This window comes from Aythya ferina, assembly GCF_964211825.1.
Source record: "Aythya ferina genome assembly, chromosome: 3".
Taxonomy (NCBI): Eukaryota; Metazoa; Chordata; class Aves; order Anseriformes; family Anatidae; genus Aythya; species Aythya ferina.
Genome location: NC_140298.1, coordinates 93,474,180 through 93,497,453, shown reverse-complemented (window position 1 = coordinate 93,497,453; position 23,274 = coordinate 93,474,180). Strand labels below are relative to the sequence as shown.

Below are 23,274 nucleotides of genomic sequence, written 5' to 3'. Positions count from 1 at the left end.
TTGCGGCGGGGTTCCCCCTGCGCGGCTCGGCGCAGCGGGATGGGCGCCCGCGGGCACCGGCGGGGCGGGGCGCGGCGCCGCATGGCAGCCGGCGGCAGCGGCAGCAGCAGGAGGAGGAGGAGGAGGAGGAGGAGGAAGAGGAGGAGGAGGGTGCCTGCAGGGAGGGAGGAGGAGGAGGAGGAGGAGGAGGAGGAAGGAAAGGGGCACCTCACAGCCCCGCCGGCGCGGCTGGGACTCGGGGCCGGCCGCTGACATCACGCGCTGGAGCCGCTGCAGAGGGAGGCGGAAAATGGCCGCGGCGAGGTACCGGGGGTGGAGGGGTGGGGGGGAGGCTTCACACCGGCTCGGTGTCACCTCGGCTTCGGCCCGGCTTCAGCCCGGCCCTCGGTGGGGAGAGGGGAGCCCCCCGGCCCTCCTCCGTGAGGGGAAGGAGCCGTCGCGAACAGGTGATGGCGTGCTGAGGGCTAACTGCGCCGGGTCCCCCCGCGGGCTGGCTGCGAGGTGCCCCCCGTGAGGCGCTGGGGTCTCTCGGTGTCCCTCTGCTTGGGGCTGGGGTTTCGGCAGCGAGCCCCTCGGTGTCCCCCTAACCCCCCTCCAGCCCCGGGGGGACCCCCCGAGGTCGCCCCCCTCCCGCCCCCCGCCGGCTTTCAGGAGGAGATGGGGCCCCCGCGTCCCGCTGCTCCCTGCAAAAAAAGATGAAAAAATTAAAATTTTTTACCCTCTGAAAGCACCTCCGGGGTGCTCCACACTACAGCAGTGTACAAAATAATAATAATAAAAAGTTAAGGTCGATTTGTGGCAAGATTCGTGCACCTTTCGTGCCTCTTGGATGGGAGCGCGGGAGGAGCGGATCTGAAGCTGGACAGAAATAATGAAAATCTCTGTGCAAACATTGGGATAACATTGGGGTGTTTCTGCTTATCGGACGGCCATAAAGCATACATGGAAGCATACGGGATAACATTGGGATGTTTCTGCTTTATAGGATGGCCGTAAAAGATGTATGGAAGCATATATCCGAATTTAAATGGCAAAATACGCAAGCAGGAAGGGCAGGGAGAGAGGGATGCGCGTCTGTGGTAGCTTAAATAAGAATGGGAAAAAGATGATCCGTGTATTGCTAAATTTCCCGTATCGCTGAAGGAATGTCACTGTGACTCCTTATCCTAAATGTCAGGGAAAGCCTCTTTGGGGGGAGATTCCCCGTGATGCCAGCTCTGGTGGCTACTTTAAGAAAGAAACAAAACAGCCTTGTTTTTGGGTCTGCAGTGCTTTATTCCAGGAATCTTGTCCCATTTTATAGCATCCACCGACATATTGAGACGGAACAGGCTGTCATCTGACTTGGTAGCATGGGAAGTTGCTGTATGGCAGCTTTTGATTTAAAGCTTTCTTTCCTTCACAAATGCTGTGAGGTTGTGTTGTGTCATGTGACGCGATACCGAGCTCTCCTAATACCGCAGTACACTGCAGTAAAATGGTTTTAATGCAGATTACCTGGAGATTATTAAACCGCTTCGTGTCACCTCGCTGGAACATGAAGCGAATCGGAGTGATCTTCCCAGCGGCGCGGAGCCTTGCTGCAGTGTCTCGCTGCAGTCTATTGCAGGGACAAGAAACTTTTCAGCACCTCTCGCTCTGCACTGGTTTATATTTCATAAGGAGGTATTCCAAAAAACATAACATAGAGGTGGCTGCACAGTAAACTGCAGAGAACTCAGGGAATTATCTGCAGAATTCACCTTTTCTATGCAGTTATCCAAGAACAACATTTAGAGTAGTGACAGATCTGTAATTAGTCACCCTGCTTGTTGAAGGTTTACAGCTTTTCCTTTCTAAGACTTAAGGTGCACTGGTGTCCAGAGGGTAACAATTTGCCAAAAGGCTATGATAAATTACTTGACAACAGCTTAATTTTTTTTCAGATTCTGAAGAGAATACCGTTTAGTACAAGAAATGCTGACGTGTGATTTTTTTCAGCAAGCTACTGCTCTAGGCTTCTGAGTCAATGGTCTCATGCATATGAAACTGCTGCTATGGCTTTCTTTATGCTCATTACTATTCTTTTCTTTTTTTTTTTTATAAATGCTGTGGGTATGGGGAGTGTGGTTAAAATGTTACTTCCGTGGTGAATACAGTTTAAGTAGATGAAGTGATTTCATGTTAAAAATAAGCAAACAATATGCAGCTAGGCTATTCCAAATAGTAAAAAAGAGTAATTATAATAAGTTTTATATGTATGGTGGTTTTTTTTTTAATATAAGCTCCTTTATAGAATGTTTTTCAGGAAATTTTTCATAAATCTTAAGAATGAGAAACAGAGAAGAGAAAAGGAATGAAGAGAGAAGGTTAAAAGAAAGCTGTTGGCTCTCAGCTGAGATTTGACCTCAGAAGGAGAATCCCGGAGGTGAATAGGAAGCTGTTTCAGAGAAGAGGAAGTGAAATAAGGTAACCAAGTTTTTAAGACTATTTGTGGCAAGAATATGTGGTGAGGGAAGGCAGGTCAGAAAAGAGATCTGAGTTGTTGAGAGGCTGAAGCGAGTTTGGAGGGATCTTACAGACTTTGACCCTGAAATCAATCAGTAAGGGGTACTACTCCTGCTATTTCAGGGTGTGCATGATGTGGCTGCGCTTTTGCAGAGATGTGAGAAGGTGGGAGGTAGCATCCTGTGGATGCTTGTTTTGGTAGGGCTGATAGAGCAGCGGAGCAGCCAGCCACAAAGTCACAGACAGAGCTGCAGTTTGCAGCAGGCAGCTTGGAAGAAACCTTTCCTTTGAGCAGCATTGAGGGAGGAAGCAGCGATACCTGCTTGGGCAGCAGAGGCTCCACAAAGAGGTGACCCACAAACATTTGCAGTGAGAGGGGACAGGGCAGGACAGGAGGACATTCCTCAGGTTGCAGTCACTCCACAGTGCAGCTTCTTACCTTATTTTACAATGTTGTAGGAAGCAAGGGAGCAGCAACCTGTACATCAAAATTCTCCAGTATAATGGAAGAGCTGAGCAGGGAATGTGATACAGCAACGGCAGCCTTCCTGCAGGGAAACAAGTCAGTATTGACCTGAAGTATTCTCTCACCCAGTCTCATGATAGCCTGACCTGACTTAACAGTCTTGCTAATGCTGACAGCAGGGATATTTTCTTCCCTCACCGTTGCCCAGTATGCAGAATTGCAATGCAATCTGTGGACTAGTAGATATACCTCAATAATTTACATGAGGTGCAGCAGCTCTTAGAAACGAAAAGAAACTAAAAACCGTAGCTGAGTACAGTGGGTTGGGCTGAAAGGACGAAAAAAATGAAAATATCACAGCATTTTGAATGGAGAACCCACATCAACAAAGATCTGACCTCCTGCGATGTGAGCTGTGGAGTTCAAGGGCACTTAACATCTCTGAGAAGGCACCTCTCTGATCCTGCAGGTTCAGGCTGTGTGCACCTCATTTTACAATTACAAGACTCCCTGTATCAGTGGGCCAAAGGAAAGTCACATGTGAGATCTGGTGGTATGGACATAAGAACAGGAGTTTATACAAGATACGATTTTGGAAGAGTAGCAAAAAAGTAAAATTTTTAGCTGAGTAAGTCAGTGAAAGAGTAAGGTCGTTCCTTTCACCAGTATGTAGATGTGCTTTAAAGACTGTGTTTCTACTACTTAATTATAATTAAGTAAAATGTTCTGCTTAAATGACTACTTAACTGGTTAGAAGGATTCTCTAATCATGTAATACTTCTTAACAAAATATTTATTTTTTTTCCTAATCAAGCAGGAACCTAGAAGCAACCTAAGTAAATAAAGTACTGTAGTGTCTGGGTGTTAGCAACTTAATTCAAAGACATAATTGACATTTCCTCTCAGCATTGTAGTTCACGGGTCACATACTGTCCTCAGTGTGCTCTCTATCAGTTTTAGTATGATGTATGAGAATATGTTTTGGGAGCTCCTGGTAGATGATTAAATCTAATAAAATACATTTTTCAGCTGAAAGAGTAATAATCTCCAGCTTGATAAAAGCATCAGGTTTCAAAAATCCGTTATATGAAATGGTATGCTCTAAGTTTATCAAGGTTATTGCAAATCTTTGTTCTGCCAAACGAGTTAAATTGTTTGCTCCATGCAATGCGTCATATATTTCAATGGCACATCAGTTAATTCTTGCAATATCCTCAAAAGTTAGGTAAATACATATTATTGCTTCAAATCCTTTGGAAAGAGAAACTAAACTGCAAGTGATATAGTGTCCACACAAGACCAAGCTGTTTGATTCAAGTGCTGCAGACCAGACCCCAGACACAACTGGAAAATTTTGCAGTTTTAGGTGTTTCAGGTGACGATGGAAAACCAAATACCTGTCTCCTTTATGTATGCTGAGGTAATTGTTCTTCTTTCGTAGGTTCATTAGCTCACACAACTTGGATATTTTGATCCCCTCTGTTTATTGGACTGACTGTAAATCACGTGGTGTAGGAGCTATGCAGTTGTGAACTCACAGCATAGAGCATTGCTGGAAAAATGCTGGCAGAAATTCTCTGGGCATAAATTGACTTTGCAGACAGACAAGCTGATCTTGAGCCTAGATGGAAATATACTGCTAAAGCTCCTATGGCTTTTCTTTTTTTTTCATTACAGCAGTGGTTTGCCCGTTTGTCCTTGGTTAAAATTTGTTCTCTGTTCATTTTTGGCAGTGTCTAATGTAGCAGTTGTCAATCTGAATATGGCCTTGCATCCCAGAGGGAATTGCACCTCATTAGTATTATGTATATAATTGGAAGTTGCTTAAGGATTCCTTCAGACCAATATACAGTATTGGTCTTTCCACTGTTGCCTTAATTTCTAAAGGTAGGTTGAACTGCGAGTGCCAAAACGACGTTTAATTTTACAGGAGGGGAAAAATAGATACAATAAGGTCTAAGGTTTTTATCCTCGCAGGGAAAATACCTTCCCATAAATTCTCCTAAGTGCATTCAGAACTAATCTTGGTTGCAGTAATATTCCCTGGAGTAAGAGGACAACATAGGTGTCTCTTGTTCTAGCTCATGACCTTTAATAGCAATAAGGATTTATATTTTAACAGGAGATTATCAATTTAATTCCCTCCTACTAGTACGTAGCAAAACCAGAGAGACTGAGTAAGAGCTTTGGAGTAAAATAGCAAGTATTTTGAGTATTATTAGGCATGACTTCTAATCTATCACCACTCACCTATGATAGCCAATAAAGACGTTTGACTAGGGAGAGTTAAGATGCCACTGGAGTATTAAATACTGACCCAAGATCAGGCTTGGAATTTCCAGATGTTTTTTCACTTCTGTGCTGTTATAGTTGAAGTTTGATAGTTGAAGTTGATCGTTGATAGTACCGCTTTGGGGCAGCACAGTTTATCAAGAGATACAAGATATCTTATGCCACCAAAAAAAAATCAGATGCCTTCTCTTACAGACTCTCACATTGGATCACCAGTGGGTTTCTTTGAACAAATCCCATTTGAAACTGCATTAGTTGCATATGAAAAGTACTTCTGATTTTTTTTTTCAGCCTTTTACACATCTCTTCAGAATACATTAAGAAAATAGTATTTGCCTGCTTGGCTGACACACAGAGCAAGTGCACAGTTTTTGTACCTCTGCACAGATCTGCGTGTGGTCAGATTTCCCCCGATGACATCAGCTTCCCATAAATGTATTTAGACAAAATAAGTAAATACATTGCTCCTCTTTAACCTTCATCATTTGGGAGCTGTTAAGATGCATTACGTTGAATTACCCAAGCCAAATCACGAGAAAGGCCAGCTGTTGAACTCTATAGATCCGTGCTGATTTGTTTCTCCTCCCAGACTAATTACTACATCTAAGAGTTTGGATATATTAACTTGCATGGAGAGAGCTTTCACGTGACTATTCAAATTCCAGTAGCTTAGGTATCTCCTGCAGTTCAATAAATAGGCTATTTTTGTTGGTCTGTATATGAGTACATTTTGCTGTGCATGGTGTCTGTGAAGAAGCAAGTGAAAGTGGGTGCTAGTTTTCCAACTGTCAGCTGTGAAATAGCTATCTAATAAAGATACTAATCCATGATGGAGAATTAAGGCAACTCCCTGCATCTTATTTGGCATCTTGCTATTTTTATGTGGATCTTTCATGGATGGGGTGATTCAGTTCATGAAGCAGGTTACAAGCAGGTGAGGTATCTAAGCTCCTATTTAAGCTTGGCTCAATCACTGAAGCCCAGAGCATAATTATTTTCCCTAAATTTTTACATTTAATGCCATTTAAGATACCTGGAGTTAGTAACTGTCCTCATGAGCCTGGAACAGGGTCCTGGCCCTATGTGAGGTATGCCCCCATAAGAAGGGGCACTCAGAGGACAGGCATAACAGTTTGTGATACTTAGCACCATTAATTTATTTTTAGGCAACTGGCTTGGGCCTTTAGAGCATCTGAAATGAGCTGAATTGCCCTCCACATAGCTTTGATTGTATTCAATAGGGTCTTGACTCTTCTGACTGATGGAGGTTCTCTGCACTGAGGTATCCACAAAGGGATGGCAGTTGTGAGGAGAGACCTATGGGAGATTAGCACAGCCGGAGTAGCTGCTGAAGGCCAAGCAGAACAGCTCAGGACACTGGCACTAGACACCTATGTTTAGGCAGCCAAATTGGTCTCTAAATTTCCTCTGATTACAATGAAAACTTAGATACCCAGTGCACCCATAACTGCACATGTCAGCAACTGATTCCTGTCCTAAAAGCCCAATAATGATCTCAGGTTGCTGTCCTGAAACTTAGTAAAATCAACACCATGTTTCAGTGTTAGCTGAGGAAATTATCAGTTAGAACTAAAGTTAGGTATTCCTAGAGATATTAAATATATCTGTTCACTAAATTCATAATTCTTCTTTTACTGTCACTCAGTATTACACAAGAAGAGTACATGATTTGATGTGGAAATTAGAACATTTCCAATCAACTTCTTCAAACTTGTAATTTAAGCTACAGTCCTATGAAGATCTTTGGCATATTTGGGTGTTGATATTATTTTAAAGAACTTGCAGGTTGCTAAAGCTCACAGCATGAAGGATGCTACTATGAAAAATAATAATTGCTTTATGAATTCTGTGGACCAAACCTATGGATTTTAGCTTTTGGGACAAGATACACGCCAAATTCTGCATGTAATCATGTGGATTGCAAGTGCTGATGAGGCTTTGAAGTCAAGGAGACAAGCTATGTAAATAAGGCCAGATGTTGCTGAACTACAAATCCCATCGCTTCTTAGAAAAGTATCTGAGGTTATTCCTTGGCTTGGTTTGTGAGGGTAATGATCTACAGGCAGGAAGTGAGCTGTTAGTACTAAGAATCATGTAGCTTTATCCTTCCTGGTAGTGGAAGACAAGTGGGGTCATTTCCGTGCACTTACAAACTTGACAGCTACAGCAGTGATCCTACAGATGCTCCCCAAGATTTCCAGCTGAATTTGGAACAGAGTCGTATTGATGACAAGAAAATCTGTACTCTGCATTTGTGCTTTTAAGTCATACTTTCCCCTGAAATGACTAAGATACCACAGTTGAAATATTTTGAGCAATAAAAACACTTCTGCATTTTTCTGACGCTGTCTGTTTCCACTGAAATCTTCCATCGGTTTCAGGGGAATAAGATCTGAACCTACAAAAGGGCGTATAATGTATTTAAATAAGGTAATATTTTCCCTCATAAATTTGTTGTGGAGAACCAGGAATTCTGACACATTAGTGTAGCCCAAGAGTTTTGTATCAGCATTGTGTTTAATGTCCTGGCAAGTTCAGCATGAAATGCAGTAATCCAAGTAACTCAGCCCAAATTTGATACTGCTACTAATCGTGCAGAAGTAAAATAAATAATTTTGTGTGACAGGGATGATTTTCTAGTCCAGTAAAGAGTTGTGATGTTCTTTTTTTTTATTCTCTAAGAAAAACTGGGATTGTCAAAGTGTGGACTTAGAGGGTAGGTGATATAAAATGTCAGTACTTTATTATGGAACCGTGTTTGCACAGTTGTGGTACAGTTCCTTGTTTTGCTAAAATTAGTGGCAAAGCTTTTATTTTAAGCCCCAGCAGAATCAGACCCATCGAGTAGGCCTACAATCTCATGGTGTAAATTTGTAATACTTTACACTGCGTTTGCTGAAAGGGAAGAGAAATAATGATCTCAGCATGCCATCTGCCAACTCTCAAGCTGAATGGAACAGACTATGTCAGTCAAAGGGTGAGATATGTCTTTAAATGACTCTTGTGGGTATTTTTGTTGTTGTTCTGGCTTTTTGGGTTGCTTAGCAACAATATCCTGTCTGCAAATTTGTGGCATCTGCGCTGAGTGTGAGCTATTAACATGTTTGTAAAAATTAAGTCCAATTAATGTTTCATCTGCAGAGCTCTAAAATTAAATGGCTTCCTCCTTTTCCTTTTTTTTCTTCTACACATTCCTTGGTTTTAGAAAAAGTGAGGTCAGATTTACGTCTTAGAACAGCGATAAATCATAAGTTGGTATTTCAGTACTTCTCAAATAAAGAGCTGGCGTTTTCAAATGGAGAACACAGCAGAACTGGGCAACTTAAACACAAGTGGCTTTCAAAGGTCATGTAATTCTATCTCTGTGGTTAGTGGCTTAATGCGCTGGGCGAACAATTGTCTGCGAACGATTAAGTATCTTCCAATTAAACCGCTGAACAAAGCGCCCAGTGTCAGAAATCTTACTTGATGACTGGTAGAACTGTGTAAGAAGGATTTAAAAGAGAGAACCAGATACACTTCCGCAGACTTCATTCTTCGTCCTCGTAGCTCCGTATATCAGGAGTTCTACCGGAATCTATCCTGCAGCTTCAAAAGTAGGAAAAGTGAATATAGGAGGGGCTGGGCCCAAGCAGCTTCTGTAAGGAGACATGGTATGGTCACTGAGTAGTCAGCGGAGAGGAATGGGCTCCCACAGACAGTAAGTCATCGGCTCTCTGAGATGTGTCTTGGGGCAAGATGAATCACCTCTCTTTCTGCAGTGACAGAAGAGAGCCAAGCGTGGCTAGACAGCCTCTCATTTTCAAGGTAGTAAAAGTTCAGTGAGATTAATCCCACTCCACAGATTTTTTTTATTTTTTTCCCTGTGGTGATACAGTATATTTTGCCTTTAATCTGTTCTGGTAAAGGACGTGTTTTAGAGGGAGGAATCTGCGGCAGTCCTTACTCAAGCAAGGTTCACATTGACTCCAGTGAGAGGACAGGGTGAGAAAACACTGCCGGACTTCTCCAGTAAGTGATGTATTTTACTGTTCCTTTCCTTCATTAGAGACATTTTGTTCTACCTTTCCATTCCCTTTAATCACAGGCTGGAGATGATGCCAGCAGACGGCTAGATATTATCCCTAGGGCCCATGAGTTGTCACAATAAATTCTGGGAAAAGATATAGTTTGATTAATGTATATTGAGGGAGCTGAAGCCATGCTTCATCATAGAAAAGTACTAACAACCAAATATTGCAACAACAGGTCTGAGCAGAAGCCTCATAAAGGTGCCGGGAAGTTTTCTGACTCCTTTCAGGAGCTGCAGGGATGGATTGGTCCCATCCCTCCTCCCATGACTCTGTGAAATCCTTTCCTAATTTCTCTCAGCATCGTATGTAGCTTATATTTTAACTTGGCAGCTGTTAAGACTCCCAGTGAAATCAGTTTAGCTGTTTACTAGTACACCCTCCCACCACAGGCAAGAATCTTGACAGCTCAGAAGAGCTTTATAGATCATGCAGACAAATCGCTGAGCTCTGCATCCTGCAAGGACCGAGGTAAAACTTCTCCCTAGCTTTGACTAGCGGGCTGGATTTGTCAGCTCTTCCTCTTTGTCTTGCCATCGTGCCCTGGAGCTCTTTTCATGGATCCAGATGCTTCAGGGACATGCACACCTCTCTTTTCCTCCACCTTGGATAGCTTATCTGGTGTAAAGACTGAGAGGGATTTCACTGGCCATATGCCTCGCAGCATCTACCAGCCACCCCATGCTGCTGTTGTGGGCTCTGAACATCCAGAAGTCGACATATCCATTGACCTTACTAAGCTGTATAACTTACGTGAGTCCAATACCTCCTGAAAACTGTTAAGACTTCCTACCAACGTGCTCAGTGGTCACCGTGTGCATGTGAATAGCTCCAGGGCTTTGGGGAATCATCACTGCTCTTCCATGCTTTGAATCCCTTGTGTGTTTGGTGCTTATCTGGCTGACTTGGTAACCTGCACATGCACAGACCACAAACATCAGAGTATTGGGCTGAGTACAAAATGAGGGACACCACAGAGACACAGCCTGACAGCAGGGAAATGTTAAAAAATACAGGTTAGCAGATTAATATCAGCTGTTAATCTTGGCACACTGGCAGCTCTAACTTTGCTACAACTCTGTGAGCATTATGTGGGCTTCTAGGAGAGCAATGAAATAGCTCAGGATTGTCAAGGGCCAAACAGGAAAGCTCGAAGTATTTCATTTGAAAATTGAAAAGTTGGGTGATGGGGATTGTTGTGCTGGCTTGATCAGGGGTAAAGGGCTATCAGCTGTGTCTGCCCTCTGATTCTAGATGTCAACATCTTTGTGCTGCATGAGCAGTTTGAAAAAGAAGGAAAAATACTGATGTTCAATGTGATTGCATGTATGGGTTATTTTAAATCTGGTATGTTGCTGTTTGAACAAACATGCCATTTCGTTTTGGATCTTACCTATTGAAGTCAGTGCTGGAACTTCTCTTCCTTTGGCTCGTGCTGCATCTGTGCATTTATTCATTTGAATGACTCCTTTCTGTGGGGCGAGGATCCACCCAGCATGGATAAGTGGCAGAATTAGGCCTCCAGTGATTCATGTTAGGCATAGATATTCAGGCTGTCTCCCCTCCAGGATTTACATGGCATGGATTTTTTCTTTAAAGAAAATTAACGTGAATTCCTGCGAACAGTCTCCTTTTTTTTAGCAGTTCAGTACTTAACAATCCTACTGCAATCGTACTCTACACGTTCTGCAGAAAAGTGAGATTTAATATTCTCCTTTTTAAGGGCGATTTCTTATGCTGCTTACCTCATTGTATCGGTAAACATGGTGACAAGAGCACGGTTGTCTTGTGCAAATTAACAAGTTCACCTGTGTGAAAAGCCAGCTTTTTGGAGGCTTAGCACAGACATGGCGAATAGTGGTAAGCTGGGCTTCTGCAGATGAATTGACATTGCTTCCTCCAGCACTGCAGCCAGATTTTCTCACTTTGACACGACAGCCCCATGTAATTCTCCTCTCCTAGCTCCGAGTTACCTTTTTGACAGCCTCTGCGTGAGGCGCTAGATTTGCTTCCGACTGATTGAGGCCAAGTAAATCACGAATCCCACTGTCACATCTGGGAATTCATGAGTTTGCAGCTCTACAAAATTATTTCACCCCTGTGAACTGACAGGCCAAATCATATGTTTGTCGGAAAGAAGGCCAAGGCTTGACAAAATCTGTTTTTCTATTTATTGGTTTTATCCGTTTTAAGAATTTTCAAGTAGCAAATATCTTCTCCGAGCATAATGGAAGCACTTACATGAACTGATCACATTTTCAGTAGAGTTTAAGAACGTATATTACATTTCACACTTTCATGTAAGGCGTATCAGCTTAATTAGAAAAATAAAACACACAGTATTACTTGTTTCCTTCTCTCTGTGTACAACTTCGGTGCTTTAAAAGGTATTAAAGTGGTCCTTTGCTTTACAATATTATCTCACATAAGCGAAGGATTTATCTGTGTATTTGGGTCTGGGTTTTCTTTGTTGCTGTTCCTCTTCATGAAGCAGCCCGGCTCACTTCCAGTCCTCAGCCTGTCATTTCTTCTGTTCATCAAGTTTTCCACTGCCAGAATGTGTCATCCCTCATCCAGTCTGTTGTCCTGGGTTGTTCTAGGCTGTTTTTTATGGGGCCACAATTGTAGATCTCAGTGCCCTCAGGATGATTAATGCAGTCCTGGAAGTCACGCATCCCTTTTAATAGCACGTAGAGTGAGTGCTTTCCCTCACCCTAGGTGAAGTTTTTATCATACCTGTATCTTTTAGTCTGATGCTGAGGGTTCACTGACACTGAAAGCTTGTTGGGGCAAATGTGGTAATAGAGATCATGGGCAGGAGATGGATTAGACATGGTAGTATTATAGAAACGATTGTTCTGTGAGAAAAAGATGTTTTCTGTGCATATTTTGGGAGATAATTATTTCACTTATGTTAATGTACAGAGCAGACCATCTCCCATCTTTCAGGGGAGATAAAACATGACGTTTGGCTAGTTTTCACTTCCTTACCCAAGATGTTTTCATACAAGATAAATATCAAAATCCAGGAATAAATGGTTTTGGGGAGACTTTTTAAAGTATTCTTCTAACATTCCTGTGGGATGACACAGTAACAGCTGTTTTTCCTATGATGTCCTGCAGGTTGTGTCTGTGTGACAAGAAAACCATTTAACAATGAAAAAATTCACGCTGTTTGATTTTGTAAATGACAACTCGCTCCAAATTGGAGAGACTTCGTGGATTCAGGATCTTCCCAGTGATGACAGTGAACTAGAAAGACTCCTGAAACCAAATGAGCACGTGCTAGTAAACTGGCCTGTGGGAGAAAGAAAGACAGAAAAGCACCTAGTGAAGGTTGTGTACATGAGTGGTAAGTGCAGTTGCAGAGTATTTGACTGATAGGAGATTTTAATCTAGTTGTAAAGTATTGCTACATCATTTGCTTTGCTTTGGCCTTTTTTATCTTTGCTTCAGATGACCCCCAAGAGTTGGTGGAAATGATGCAAAAGATATTACAAGCAGATGAAATTACAAAAATACAAGTTGTTGGAAAAGGCAAGAGGAAGAGAATAGAAATGATTTTCTCAGAAAGTGAAGACAGTGACCTGGATAAAGAACAGGTGAGTTTCTGCTTTTGTGTGCCTGAGATTGGTATGCTCGTCGTGTAATGAAATAGACCGTAAATATTGATTCTTCATAGTATAATGCACTAAATGCCAATAGTAATGGTAGGAATAAAGGCAGTCTTCATGTGATACCTCAGCATGATAACCTGTCAGATTAATCAGGCCAATGGATTTTCTTCTTTGCTGTTCAGCGAGAAAAGTATTATTCAAGTCTTCGGGTGCTGTATAGCCCCACTACGTTTTCTCCCAGGGGATGGATGTCTGACCACTGTGTAAGCAAAGTAGGGACCAGGTTTTGTGTTATCCTGAGATCTACAGTGACAAAATGCGGGAAAAGAAAGCACGTATTATTAACTTTTCATTGGGATTTATTTTTCCGTAAATACTAACTGTGAGTGTTACATGCAGAGTGAATAGAAGTTTATAGCATGCCTTGAGATATTACAATGAAAGTCTCCATGCGAATGCAAAGATGCTATTATACTCTTGTTTACAGGAGAAGATGATGAAGCATATAAAAAGAAAGAAATCATTTCAGGCATCTGCCCCTGCCAACATCCTCAGTCAACTTGAAACATCTTTAATTAACAAACAGGTAAACATCTCATCTTCAGCAATTTTAATCTATTAAGGAAAAGCAAACGGAAATGTTTTAGTAAAGTTAATAGTTCTAAAACCACATTAGAAAATGGGTGAATAGAGAACATGGAAGTACATAACAGTTATGTATTGCTTTGACATTTCGTTTTGAAATTTAATAGGAATGGTAATGTTTATGTTCAGTAACAATTATTATTACAGTGCACCAAGTCTGTTTATACATTCTGTGTACAAATGGAATACTCTCTTTTAGGTAGATATTTTAATGGTGGGTTCAATGCTTTATTTTTATGTTGTTGTTGCTGTAGATAGCATGTTCTGTTTCTTTCAGAGAGAACCATATTCAGGAAGCAACTTTCTGTACAGTGAAAGCAGCAGTGATGATGAAGAGCCTTTATTTCAACTATCCAAGGTAGAACTGTGTGCCAAAATAAAAAGTCTCAAGAGAAAGCTGACAGACACCATGAGAGAAAACTGCCGCCTAAGGCAGTCCCTGGTAATGCTTCAAGGTAAAGTCAGGGGATTTTTTTTTTTTTTTTAAGAGGAAAGCCTGAAGGTCATGAAAAGCTTGATTTATAGGAGGCTATTTGGGTGGGAATTATGGATGCTCAAGCTCCTGACATGATCAAGGCCTACGATTATCACCACAGTCTTTGATACATAGCAGCCTTCAGTTCCAGCAGCACTTAGAAAAAACTAGCCTGCGTGGAGGCCATGCAATCATAGAGTTAGAAATGGAAAAATGTAACTCCTGTCAGTTGTTGCCAAGAGAACCTTTCTGTGTGCCATGTATAGCCATCATCTAAACTCAAATACTCCATTGACCACTCCAACTAACATCATTTATTAAGGATTTTTTATTGCTCTCCTGAGATTTTCTGTGTTCTGGAATAATACATTTCCAACTACATTGGAAATTCCTCATTATTGATAAACTGAGTTCATTCTAGGTACAAAAAATTGTGTCCTATCCCAGAGTCGAGACATTTTGTCTTTCTATAAATGAAACTTTAATCACTTGGTGATCATATTTGAAGCACCTCTTACTTGTTCTTGTCCCTTACTCTGGGACAGCAAAGACAGACTCTGAAGTTTCAAACCGTTAGTGGATGAATAAGGTTTAAAGAGGGCTTTCTGCTTCCTATGTCAATGCATTATAGCATCCTTAGACTGCCTAATATCTCTTTTTTTTTATTTGTCATACAATTTTGTGAGTGCTTATCAGTTTCATTGCCCACCTGAATGTGTTGCATGTGTTATTCACCTTGACTTGAATCATTCTTCTCCACTTTTCTGAATATTAAATATTCTATTAACATCTGACAACTTTCCTTCTATATTTATACCATTTCCTTTGCATCTTAAGCAGTTTTGTTAGTCTTTTACAGTCTTAAAATAATTTAGTGATTCTGTATCTTGCTGATTCTTTATCCCTTGCATCCTTTTTTGCTCTGCTGAATTGATTCTTCTTAATGAACTAAATAAAAGTTTCTATTTAAAAACAAATATTTTTTCAGAGAAAGGGCTTTAGAAAATATGTTTTCTGTAGAATAAAAGAGGGGGAAAAAATCTATGCAGTCTACATGACTCCTTTGAAACAAGCATGCAAATATTAGACATACCATTTTGTGGCCTATATTCAGTAGCTTTACAGACTTGTAGAGATTGCAAACAAAAAGAGAAAAAAAATAGCAAGCTTAGTGCCCTGATGGAAATAAATGAATGGTTCCTCTCAGCCTTGCAGAGAACCGGTCGATCATATTCTAAAAGCAGAGGCCAGATCTTCATGGGTGGGGACTGAAAGCTTTAATTACTATTTTACCCATCACTTTCCATTTGATTTCAGTGTTGCCACAGGCAGTCACTCATTTTGAGGAACTGGTAGGAATGGCTGAAGCACTGCTCAAAGGGGGAGTGACAACATCTACATCTAGTCTTCATTCACATGCTGTTTGGAAAGCGTCTAACAGTTCTTTAGCAGATACATACGCAGCTATGCATAGTAACTCCAGCTCACCAATAACTTTGAATGGAGAAGATGAGGAGCAACAGACTGAAAAACAGGTCAGTTTAAAGATAATTTCAGGCATAAAAAGTAAATCTCAATATAGTACAAATTTTACTGTTACAGTATAATGAAAATAAGCATCAATAAAAGTCATTTTTATCATGATCCAGTTGTTAACGTGATTAACGAGCTCCTGTTGTACAGAAGGCTCTTAGCAAGAGAACCACTAGGCTTAATTCAGCATGCTGGTACACTCTCAAACTGATTTCAGTGGCTTTGCACATCTGTGGATTCATGAGTTAAATACTGAGATCCAGGGGTAACTTCCAGACTAATGTTTTGGATTCCAAAAGGGAGCGGTAGTGTTTTAGAGGTAATCTAAGAAAAATGGCAGCAATCTGCTTAAACTGTTAATAGGCAAGTGGAGAATTGTATGTTTCTGTTCTTGTTCCTGAAGCTGGCCAACAATTAAGCAGAAATACACATATACATAGTTTCTGAATGAAGATGACCTCTTGTTCTCCATAATTATAGCAGAGCATAAATGAGAAATCCGAGGTCAGAGGCTGTACAGGAAAAATATGAAGACCTAATCAAAAGTATAGTTACTGGGGTCTCAGAAAACCAAAGTATTCTATTAAGAATTATCAAGGTACGATGCTTTGACTAGATATTGCAATACACAAAATCTGACCTAGCCAAAGAAATATAAAGACCAAAATTTCTAAGCAATCTAGCCTTACTTTGATAGAGGTGACTCAAAATTGCACATTAGGAGAGTTCAAATATTTTGGATGTAGAACCGTGGTGTGCTGAAATCACTCTCAAAGCCTAGGACCAGATGTCACAGTTCTTAGGGCATGTCTGTTCAGAGGCAGAAATATTAGTTTAGGCATATTGCTGTGCTCCTGAGGCTACACAGATTCCAGGACAGAACTGGACCACATCCAGCCTGCATGGAGTGCAAGCAGAAGGATTTAGGTATGTCTGAAAATGGCCTGTCTCTACTAGGGAGTAGTAAGGACTGCTTAGGGGTGATCAGGGGTCCTTAGGCTGCTCCATTCTGAAAAAAAAAAACTAAAAATCAATATATGTGTACAGCTCCAAACAATGAATGGTATGCAAGTTTAAAAATTGATCGCAAGTGCACAGCTGCAGGGATTGCTTCTGAAATTGTTATGAAAGAAAATATGCTTTTAAAATATTTCAGAGATAATACTATCTAATATTTCTAGTGAACTGCAATAGTTATGTCTATGACCAATTTTGTTTTCCAGTTCAAGATCGAAAAGTGGCAGATTGCACTTTGTAACAAGAGCAAACCTCAAAAGTTTATAAATGACTTGATGCAAGCACTTTACACACATGAGTACATGGCTACGCACAGCCTAACAGGTGCAAAATCCTCCTCTTCAAAGGATAAAGCAGCGAAACCAGCTATGAATCAGAATGAAGTTCAGGAAATCATAGGTGATAACTTATTAACATTACTTAATATGGCACTGATTTGGCAGAGGGCTTTCTCTGAGGGAGGGGCACTGATACTTAACAGCTGGTCTACTCAGGTTGTGTGCTGTTTTATATTTCCTTCTTTGTCTCCATGTTTGTTTTTTAACCCATCAGTTACAAATCCTGACAGTGAAATACTAAGTTCCGGTGTTTCTGTTGTGTGAGTTTTGTATTTTAAGTGACCATTCAGGAACAGTAATAAACTTTTTAGATATTGAAGAGCTAATCTGCAATGGTCTAATGTGGAGCATGGTGATAACAGATAGAGAAGAGGGAAGGCACAGAGAGGACACACTTGGATCAGATTTAAAACAGTGTTTGCTATATTCTGAAGTTATCGAACATTATAAATTTTGACATTTTAAATAGTGCTTGAGGCAAAATGAGACACTAAGTATAGGAGACAGGAACGGCGATCAGAGAAGCAAACAAAATTTGTTTTATGCTGAGGTTTAAGGCAGATGATGTTTGGTGAATAGGAAAGAATCATCTCAGATGCAAGTAGCAGCTTTAAAGAAAACTCTTTTGTGAACACGAAGCCTGATCTCTATTGGATTCACGCCCGTAGCTTAATACCTTAACAACATAGCCCAAGCTCTTGCACCAGAATCTCTTCCCCATGGTAATTCCCTTGGACTACTACCCCTGTTCTCTGTTTTCTCCCCAACTTGTTTTCAGTTCATCAACCTGTGTGTAGTTGTGTTAAAGCTGGCCAGCTATCAGTAGGGTTATCAATAGGGTATTGATGTTACAGTTGTGTAAACCTCTTTTCCTTAAGAACTTACCTAGAGAAAAAGTCCCAAAGGCAAAATAGAAAAGGAAAGAATGTGTAAGGTGATGAAAATATTGAGGAGTTAAGATGAGACAATTTCAGAATAAAATATGAGAAAAATAAAAAAGATTTATTGGGATGAGAAGATCTACTAGTGACTTCTCTGAAGGTGGATTCTGGGGAGGGGTCTAGGCAAAACTGAGGAGAGAAACAGGGAATATAATCAGACCATGGAATATGGCATACTGCAAGAGAGTTCAGTGAAGAAGGGGAGCTTAACAGAGAAGTCAAAGAAATTTGCTAGGTTCCCCTAACAAATTCCCCTAATGAGAACCCTCTTGAGTTCAAACAGGGAAGTGCCAACATTATAGGGGAGAAGAAGAAAAACAAGGAATGTCTGGGAATTCTAGGACTGTAGAAAAAGACTTAGCTGATGAGATCGGTTAAAGAAGATAGAAACTGTAAAACTTCAAAATTAAATGAAAGGGAAAAAAATCAAGGGAAGTGAGGGTAATGGAGAAGAGCAGAAATTTCATTCCTGATGTTAAACCCTGTTAGCATTGCATTCAAAAAAAGTTAACCGTGCAGCTAGAGGAAAAACAGAAGGGAAATTTTAGGGGAAGGAGGCATTATCTGCAAATACAAAATTAATGAACAAAGCCTGTAAGATTCAGAAGCAGGGGAACACACAAGAATAGGCTTCTCTGATCAAAAACAGAACAACAGAGAGAAGATAAACACACTTATTGCAGAAATCTCTCCTGGGGTTCTCCTTGAGTATGCCAAGAACAGGCTTAACATACAGAAGGCAGAGAAAAAAGGCAAGGGCTGACAAAATTGATGAAGTAGTGAGTAAAGACAGAAAAGTAACAAGCTAAGGCAGAAATAGCTGGAAATTTCAAAGATGCGATAACTGCATTTTAGATCATGCCTCTGTGGTCTCCCTGGTTTGGAGGCCTCATATATGTCATCTCTTTGTTTTGCAGGCATCACGAAACAGTTGTTTCCAAACACAGATGATGCTTTAATTAGGCGAATGATGGGACAAAAACTGAACAATTGCACCAAGAAGCCAATTTTAGGCAAAGATCTTAACTCAGGTGCTTTTCAGAAGCATGGCTTTTGGTAAGTCTTAAAATATATCTACTAAAGTTGTAGCCTGCAATGTGGAATTCGATATGCTACCTGGTAATAACAAAACCTAAAAGCACTCTTAAAATTATCATGAAGATGCGTGTTCACATATGCATTGCCAAATAAGTATTTTCATAGCCTTGTACAAAGAGTACGTGATAAAGAAGCAGTGCAGCTTGGCATTACAGCACAAAAAAGTTGTTCATTCTGTGCAAAGAAGCACAGGGCTAGTAAATTACAGGAGGAGAAGACAGAAGTAAATGTATGGATTTACTTTGATCAATATGTCCATTTCAGATTTGACATTATCTACTTTTTTACTATTTGCTGTAGTCTCTCCAGAGACCAGGCAATTCCATTTTCTTGTCAGCTGTTGTGCCTCAATTAGCCCACAAGTAAAGATAAAGAAAATCATACCTCTTTAGTTCGTACTGATAAAATTACTGTAGGAGAGCTGGATTAGCATTCTTTTACCAACAGAAGAGTCTAAATTATTGGGGTAAGGAATTATTTAATAACCTCTCTTTTATTCTGGGCATACATGTACTTCACCATGCAAACAAGACTAGTCTAAAACTGCTCAATTCATTCATCCCTACTGCCAGTGAAGTCAGCTATTAGCATAGTTCTGTTTCCATGTATGTGAAACATGCATACAATAATTGGAGTTTGAAGGGACCTCTGGAGATTTTTCTAGTCAAACCCCTGCTCCTCAATGCAGGGTTGCCTAGGACAGGTTGTTAGGAGCTGTCTGCAGTTGGGCTGTGAATATATACCCAAGGATGGATGCTCCACCACCACTCTGGGCAACCTCTGCCAGTGCTCAGTCACCCCTCACAGTGAAAAACTGTTCAGCCAGAACCTCCTCTGATTCAGTTTGTGCCCATTGCCTCTTGTTCTGTCACTGGGCACCACTGAGAAGAGGCTCCATCTTCTCTACACCCTCCCATGAGGTACAGAGAGAGCTCAGGGTGATCCTGTCCGTCTAGGCTGAGCAATCCCAGCTATCTCAACCTCTCCTTGCATGAGAGATGCTCCAGCCCCTTAAGGAAATATTCACTAGTTTAAAAACTTCATACTGAAATATGATGGTGCACGTCTTAAGCCACTACAGAGAAGAATATCCTGTATATGTTATATTGTATATATATATGTCTCCATGTGTGTATGTGTATGTATAATGTGTATATATACAACAGAGTGGAGAGAGTTCTAGGAATGCTGTGAAGAACAGAACAAGAGAATAAAATCAGTGAGACATCAGGGAGAACAGATTTGTTCTTACTTAGACTTCCCATGCCAAACTAATACATTGCTTCTTCCTAGTTTAGTTATAACAAGTGTTTCAAATATATACTATACTGTAATACACTGCATAACAAAACACAAGATATTTGACTGTTACAAGCACCATTGCTTGATAAGTAGCAGTGCTTCACTATTAGAATTCCTCTCTACGCCACCTGGAAGTGCTCCATGGACTTAAATTACTACTGTGGTCTGGTTTTTTTAATTACTACTGTGGTCTATGAATTACTACTAGAGAAATACTCGGATCATATCTATAGGAAGAATCTACACACACGGGTTTTCTTAGCTGGTAACAATAAACAAACACACCAGCCTGGCTAGAATAAGTTGAGTGTGTTAATGTTTTTCTTCTAGACCTTACAAAACAAAGGCCCTCTGCATTTGTAGCATACAGTGTGCATTGATTCACTGTAGTGCTCTTCCCTGTCCTTGACACGGGTGGTAAAAATAACAGCATAGAAAGACAGACCTGATCTTCTCTGATAATATTAAATGTTAAATATATATATGATCTTTCTCCTCATCAGATGAATCCATGATTTTTGCTAATTTCTGAGTCTTATGCTGTACAGGCACAGTATTCCTTAGTCATGGCAGGAGGATCTTGAGCTAGCACAAATACAGTTCTGGGTTGCTGTTTCATACTGCCTGAAGACCTTTTCAGCTTAAACATAATATCTTAAAATAGAAATGTCTTTGTCATTGATACGTGCTTATGTAAAATTCAGCCCAATATCCACTGAAACCAATGTGAATATTGTTTGCATAGTCTCTCTTCAATGGACTTTTATTAGAATGCATTTATAATAGAGCAGTTTTATACGTGTTCAGAATTTCCTCACTGTAAAAGCATTTAAACACTATCGTCCCCAAGGTAATGGTGGTTTTTCCTTTCACTCAGATGACACAGGTTTCCTCTGCAAGAAAATTAGGAAAATTTAAAAGTGCTCACAGTGTCACAGTTCCACCTTTGCTTCACCTCAAGAAAAAAATCCTGTTGTGCAGGACCTTAGTAACAACTTAGAAGTTAATAACAAATTGATTATAAACTATCAAAGCCTGGTGATGCTGCAGTTATGATCTCTGTTGTGGGTTCACCTCTTCTACCTTTCCCCAGAACACAGGTGTGATTTGAGAGAAGGAATTAGGATTAAAATCTGAGACAGACAAATCATCATCTCAGTTTCATGAGGCTGAGGTAAAACAAAGAAAAGGGAATGTGTAAATGAAGCAAACTGGTTAACTAGCTAATAAACTGTGCTGCTTGGAAACTAAGACCAGTAGTCACTGCACGTTGAATGGTAACATTGCAAGCTTAGTTGTGAACTGTCTCAACAGTGGTTCAACAGCTGCTCCTCAGGGCATCATCCCTTCAGCTGTTCCTCCCAGCACTCAAGACCAGCAGGATGATGATTCACCAGCTGCTGCTGCACAAATTCAGCAGAGCCACAGCCGTCTGACTCCTCCACCTCCCAGCACAGAAGGTCAGCAGGAGCGTTTCAAACCCACTTCTTCTAAGGTGGAGCCTCATCTCTCCAGCAGTTCACCAGCGCCCTCTGCCAACCAGGGTTGCAGACAGGACCTCAGGAATTCGGATAAGGAGTAACAGGATGTGCTTCGTACCAATTCTTCGATGGAGACGAAGGAGTAGTATGAAATTAAAATGAAATAGTATTTATGGGGCCTAGCAACAGAGAACAGAGGTACTGCAAGCAGAGTAGAAGCCTGGGAACCTTTTTCTCAAATGAGTGAAAATCCCACAGCATAGAAAAAAAATGAAGGCATATTAATATCTTTAAGATATTATTAAATATATGCATGTTATACTGTATTTCAGAAAATATAAACTTGATCCAAAGAATACAAGAAGAGTTCCCCTTAGTTAGAAAAACACTATATTATTTAAAGTAACACCAAAAGAATTTGTAAGAGGAACCTTAATTCCCTTGCTTTCACCTTGACAGCTGATGGAAAACTGCTTTACCAATTAGAGAAAGCTATTGCATACTAATACAAAAGAGATACAGAGGTATAAAAACAGAGCAGAAAAAAATCCTAGTGAATGAAAACTATGACCAGCACAGGGCTGGAAAACACAGGGCCACATGAACAGAAAAGAAGTAGTACTCTAGGTATTTAAGGATGCTGTTAATTTAGAAAGAATAAAATGTTATCAGGGCAATGAAACTGCACTTCCCAAGATGTCTGCAAGAAAGAAGCTCCTTTTTAACCTCCAGAAGACAATGAAAGAAGGCATGTTTCTTCTTAGCTCAGGGAAGAGTCCTCCAGGATAGCCTGTGGAGGCCATGGCTTCTCTCCCAGCCCTTTTGCTGCTGCTACTCTGGTTTGGCAGCTGTGGCTTTCTTCCCTGAACATCAGGTTCTGAGGGTAAGGGTGACAGATCCCTCCAGTCAAGGGATGGAGGATTATCTCTTGGAAGCAACTAGTAAAGGACAGATATGCCAGCTTCTGCTCCCTCTGTCTAGATTTTGGTATGCTGCTCTTTGGTTAGGGGGTGGGTGGAGAGGCAGAGCATTCCTTATGGGGTTGGTACCAGAAATCCCCCAGCAGCTGGGCAATTCCTCTTGAGCTCTCTAATACCACTTGTCCCAGGGGCACAACTGGCGGTCATGCACCCTGTAATTGCCTGTGGAGGAGGAGTGGTACTTTTTTTCCTCCTTGTTGACTGATTCCAGTTTTACAGCGTCCTGCTAGAGAGAACACTTGGGTTATAGGGGTTATAGCTTTCACGCTTGAGGATATTTCTCCCAGAACAGAGAGTACTAACAGGTAAATCTATATGGCAAATATACTTGGCAAACAAGCAACTAATGAATCAAGATGGAGGGGGAAAAAAAGGGAAAAAAAATTTAAAAAAAAGAAAAAAAAAAAAACTAGCTTTATTTGAGGAAGATTTCTAGAATTAGAAATGGGGTTAATGCCAGGAAAAAAAGAATCTGAAGGCAAGTTTTGCAGCTGAATACCTCTGAAGGGAA

General features: G+C 40.8%; 1 protein-coding gene across 5 annotated transcripts; it reads left to right on the top strand.

Annotated features, from left to right (window-relative positions):
* The first annotated feature begins 173 nt into the window (after nucleotides 1-173).
* On the top strand, nucleotides 174-23,223 carry BEND6 (BEN domain containing 6). 5 transcript variants are annotated; one of them, XM_084515674.1, is made up of 11 exons: nucleotides 174-303; nucleotides 2,276-2,448; nucleotides 9,175-9,277; nucleotides 12,460-12,688; nucleotides 12,793-12,938; nucleotides 13,441-13,539; nucleotides 13,876-14,053; nucleotides 15,391-15,608; nucleotides 16,830-17,022; nucleotides 18,820-18,958; nucleotides 21,617-23,223. In XM_084515674.1, exons 4-11 carry the CDS (start codon nucleotides 12,493-12,495, stop codon nucleotides 21,882-21,884), a joined length of 1,437 nt encoding a protein of 478 aa, XP_084371800.1. In that variant the 5' UTR covers nucleotides 174-303; nucleotides 2,276-2,448; nucleotides 9,175-9,277; nucleotides 12,460-12,492; the 3' UTR covers nucleotides 21,885-23,223. The 5 variants fall into 5 exon arrangements, with proteins under 5 accessions (XP_084371800.1, XP_084371801.1, XP_084371799.1 ...); XM_084515675.1 differs by lacking the exon at nucleotides 9,175-9,277 and adding an exon at nucleotides 4,687-4,840; XM_084515673.1 differs by lacking the exon at nucleotides 9,175-9,277.
* The last annotated feature ends 51 nt before the right edge of the window (nucleotides 23,224-23,274 follow it).

Excerpts from the sequence above, each read along its gene's own strand:
- BEND6 (XM_084515673.1), top strand. The coding sequence starts at position 12,493 with ATGAAAAAATTCACGCTGTTTGATTTTGTAAATGACAACTCGCTCCAA. Across the intron at positions 12,689-12,792 it reads GAAGGTTGTGTACATGAGTG|ATGACCCCCAAGAGTTGGTG; the intron begins GTAAGTGCAGTT and ends TCTTTGCTTCAG. Across the intron at positions 17,023-18,819 it reads TGAAGTTCAGGAAATCATAG|GCATCACGAAACAGTTGTTT; the intron begins GTGATAACTTAT and ends TTTGTTTTGCAG.